We start from the raw sequence: 4,578 nt of genomic DNA on the forward strand, positions 1-4,578 counted from the left end.
AAAAAAAAAAAAAGGGTGGGGGGAGGGAATTAGCAAATCCTGTATCTGAAATTCCACTAGAACTCTAGCACATGAAATCACAGAGAGATGAATGAAACAGATGGGTGCTGAAAGCCCAGTGGAAGCCCTGAATCTACTTGGGTATAACTCGGAGTTCTTTTACCCATGGCATTTTGTGATTTGAATTATTTTCCCAAAATCATCTTACATTTTCAGTTTTTACTAGATTGAGTCCCTTGTAACATCCCTTCCCGTTTTATGATTCTGTGACGATGGTTGGATAACTCTGACTTTGAAATCTCATTTTGGAGGAAAAAGCCAATAAGAGAGAGGTGCTGCCTAGCATGCCATGCTATTTCTGACCTATTCTTTTGTTCTTTTTTGATTCCTTTATTTTAAACCTATATTAAAGGTAAAAATGGATAATAAAATATTTACTCATAGAATTGTTGTGAGGAGTAAAGAAAAATGTATCTCAAGAACCTAACTTTACCATAGCATTTGGCATAATAAATGGTAGCTATTAAAATATGTGAAAAATACTTTGTAACCTTGTAGTTTATAAATATTACTTATAATTACTCCCTTGGCACAAATTGACAATAACAGTCTATTTATAAACAAATAATAAATTTGTTTCTGTCAAAATCTCAAATTATCTTTTAAAATGTTAAATAACTATTGTAGATGGGACTCCTTAGCCCATTATAATTCATGAGCCAAGAATCATTTGTGTCTAACTATTTATATAGGTGTTTGCTCTCATCTAAATGAATAACTTAGAGATATCTGAGAAAGCAGCAATCAAGCAACTGGCCTTGTAGCACCTGTGTACCTTTATAAATCATGTCCCACATGTCTTAAAATGGTGACAGTTTATAGAGCCAACAAAAAGTTGCTTTCACTCAGGAAAGCCCACTTTTGTAAGGGTAAAATATCACACTGCCTAACCCAATGTCAGCTGATCCCCTGTCTTCAGAGTCAGCTGTGATGTCACTGCTAAGCTTCATGTTGGGAAAACAGACAGAGGAAGTGCCAGCCAATGCAATTTACAAAACAGAAGCCAGCTGTGAATTTAACCATAATGAGCATTCTACCTGCCTCTCATATTTTTGGGGTACAGTGTTAATAATGGAAAAATTAGTTTTAAATTAAAAGAATGGGATGGGTCTCCAGTTAAACTATCCCACCTTCCTCAAGCAGAATTTTTGGAGTGCTCATAGAGTACCTAGAAACCTATCAGGACCAACATCTCATTAGGATTCCAGTTAGGTTGACAGACCAGAATGTGACAGCCTGACATTAATGAACTCACTAAATTCCAGAACCCAACAGACAAATGGTTTAGAAGTGAGATGAAATAATACCTGACTTTGAAAATGGTGGAGTGGAAAAAATATAACCAATGTATTGTAAAAACAAAAATATGTTGTGTTCTTTTCTTTCGTAGGGAATTTAACATTTCATCCTGATTGCTATTGGATTACAGAAATATCAATAAGCAATTTTTCAAAACCAGTTCAGGTTATAAGGTAACAAAATGAATGTATGTCATTAAGCTAAGAGAGCAAAGTCTTTGGCTCACCTATATAAATTTGACCACGTTAAAAGCTGGCCTTGTGAATCAAATATCTTATCTAGGACCATTCAGGACCCTATTCCAATTCTTAATACTCTTTGAACTTGAAGCCATAACCTTTGAATATCATTGCTCTATCAGTTTATCACACATGGGAGAGCATTTACAAAGTTCATAGTCCAAAGGAATGTTTCTAAGATGGTGTAATATCTGGGCATACCTTCTGTGGCTGGTTTTTTTACTAGACATTGAGATAGTTTCTTGGAAGTTAAATTGCCTCTGGCCACTTAAATGCAAAAACTAATGAAACTCCTGTCTCTCATGGCCTGTGTGATCATCAGAAAGCAGTTCAATAGATAATTCCATCTCCACAAAAGTGCCTCCATATTTTCCTCCCAACATTCAACTCTACTCTCTTGGAACACAGAATCTACCCTCTGATGTCCAAGCCCCAGCCATTAATGCACCTTCCAACCTCTTTCATTCACCTGAATACGTACCCCGTCAACATTGATTCACCATNGCACTGGTTTTTAATTGGAGTTTAGTTTAAAACAAAATTTTTAAATTATTCATTGACTTTTTAATTTTATCTTTATTTTTTTAGCTGAGCCATCCTGCCATCTGTTGGCAGCTGTTGGCAGCTCAGTTCGGGCCAGAAATTGAACCAGCGACCCTGTTGCTCAGAGTTCACACTCTTGAGTGAGCTCTTAACCAACTGAGCCACTCGGCCGGCCCTCATTGACTTTTTTAAAAAAAAATTTTGTGTATATACTTAGCCATTGAGATTTATAGATACTTGTTTTAAAATTTTCGATTGCTTCCCAAGAATCTTTGGTGAAAAAGGTACTTGATATGTCTGTCTTATTACATTTTCATGGCTCTGAGGCAGAGCCTCTTTCTTATAACCCATCTGATTTATGTTGGATATATCGAAATGATTTCAAAAGGATTTGAAAAGTCACAAAGACAAAGCTTGTGGTTCTTACAGTCATTTAAAAAGAAATGGAGAGTCTCTTTTGTGAGTTGAACTTCCCACCCATACACTTCCACAGTTCAGTGTGACCAGCTGGCTTGTCACACATAATAAACCACATGTCTGATCACAGTGTCATAGATAAGCATAATAGACTTTGCTCAGTATTAATAACCAGTAAGGAAGCAGAGAAGTCTTAATCTTGGTAGGATTCCCTCACTCCAAAGCAGACTGACTGCAGCATAACTGATCCTGGGAAGTCAGACACAAAGGTAAGGCCCAAATGAATATTTTCTGAAAAATCAGGGAATTCTTTCTTTAGAATGTAACATAAATGTAATTTTATTACTAGAGCTATACCATTTTTGGTAGCTACATTTTAATCCCCCTATTTCTAAGAAATGAAACATTCAATTAAATTAGCAATCAAAGCAAGATAACTTTCCTAAATCTTAAATTCAAAATTAAGTTTTCAGGATCAAATATATGGTGATGAAAGGAGAACTGACTCTGGGTGGTGAACACACAATGTGATATACAGATGATGTATTACAGAACAGTACACCTGAAACCTATGTAACTTTACTAACACTTGTCACCCCAATAAACTTTAATAAGAAAAAAAAAGAAAAATAAGTTTTCTGCTTATTTGCTGTTAGTTTTTACATAAGTTATTGTAAATAATTCATTTTTCTTTCTCCAGGCATTATGAAAAACCTATGTTTCGCAGCCATTACCATGGCTATAGGTCTTTATTTTACTGGAACAATGGCAAACCCATCAAGAAAAGGCAGTATTTTATTCAATTCTGAGTGCCAATGGAGTGGATCTCTTCTGACAAATTGTTCTTTTATTGGAAAGCATGATAATCCTGTGGACATATCACACACAGCAGCCACAGTGGAAGTAAGTTCCAATTTCTTTAGGGTTCTCTTCCAGTCTCCCACGAAAAAAGAAGAACGGAATAAAAAACACCTGGACCTCAGTAACAATCTCATATCGAAAATAACCTTACGCCCTCTTACACATTTACAAGCTTTGGAACTACTGAACCTCAGCAACAATGCCATCCGCTCCCTCTCATTGGCTCTACCGGGTCTTAAGTCATCGTCGGTGAAACGCCACAGAAGCAGCTTGAGAAATGGACTTCCACTTCTCAAGCTGCTAATTCTTCAAAGAAATAAACTCAGTGACATTCCCAAGGGTGAGTACAATCTTAAAAGATGGACTAGACCAAGCAACGAGTATGGGGAGAGTTAATGTTTCATGTCAATAAGAATTCCATGTTTGTTTTCAGTTTCAAAGAAACAGCTGAAAATAAAGCAATTTGGTCAGAGCAAGTATAATAAAAGGAGTTTCTTCCTGGAATTTGCAGTTTTACTATGTGGAATGTATAGTCAATGCAATTTAATTACTATAACTTACATTACTATATATGGTTTTGTTGCAAGACGCTAAGACAGTGTCACAAGACACTAAGAAGTATGTAAGGGCTAAATAATAATGCACAATTTTAAATTACCTACTTTGATTATCATATGTCTGTTACTAAGTATAGAAAAGCACTGAGAAATAACTAGAGCAGATAGTTTTAATATGTAATACAATTCAAATTAAATGTTACCATAAGTATAATTTTTTTTCTTAGAATACATTTTGTGTCTACTTATCTAGTTGTCCTCCAAATATAGACTAGAAATATGCTAATATCATATATCAATATGTAAACTTTGTTATCAAATCAAAATCAGAATTCCTTATCCTAGAATCTAACAGGATACTCCACATAGCCTCTTACTATAACTTCTCATCCATTCTGACATTCAGTAATCTATATGTTGGAGTTCCTTAACTAATCCACCATGTTTTATTTAGAAAATGTATCAGGTTCATTAGCCAGAACTTCCTTTATTCTTTTTTATATTCAGGAGTGCTAGACAATTTCCTTTCCTTGTTTGTCTTTAGTCTTGGTCACTATTTGCTAAGTACTTACTTTATATAAGACACTATGCTATAAAAAAAG

At 35.0% G+C, this 4,578-nt stretch overlaps 1 protein-coding gene and 1 long non-coding RNA gene across 2 annotated transcripts in view; one reads left to right on the forward strand and one right to left on the reverse strand.

The window, feature by feature from the left end:
- The window catches only part of LOC109373375 (uncharacterized), a 20,211-nt gene that overhangs the window by 5,453 nt on the left and 10,180 nt on the right, over positions 1 to 4,578 (reverse strand). The window lies entirely within an intron of this gene.
- The window catches only part of LRRC66 (leucine rich repeat containing 66), a 36,032-nt gene that overhangs the window by 5,243 nt on the left and 26,211 nt on the right, over positions 1 to 4,578 (forward strand). The window contains exon 2 of the mRNA XM_019627144.1: positions 3,259 to 3,759. Coding sequence (XP_019482689.1) covers positions 3,264 to 3,759 — 496 coding nt within the window. The 5' untranslated portion in view covers positions 3,259 to 3,263. The remainder of the gene's footprint in view (positions 1 to 3,258; positions 3,760 to 4,578) is intronic.

Source organism: Hipposideros armiger, unplaced genomic scaffold (assembly GCF_001890085.2).
Source record: "Hipposideros armiger isolate ML-2016 unplaced genomic scaffold, ASM189008v1 scaffold_714, whole genome shotgun sequence".
In the NCBI taxonomy this organism is placed as follows: domain Eukaryota; kingdom Metazoa; phylum Chordata; class Mammalia; order Chiroptera; family Hipposideridae; genus Hipposideros; species Hipposideros armiger.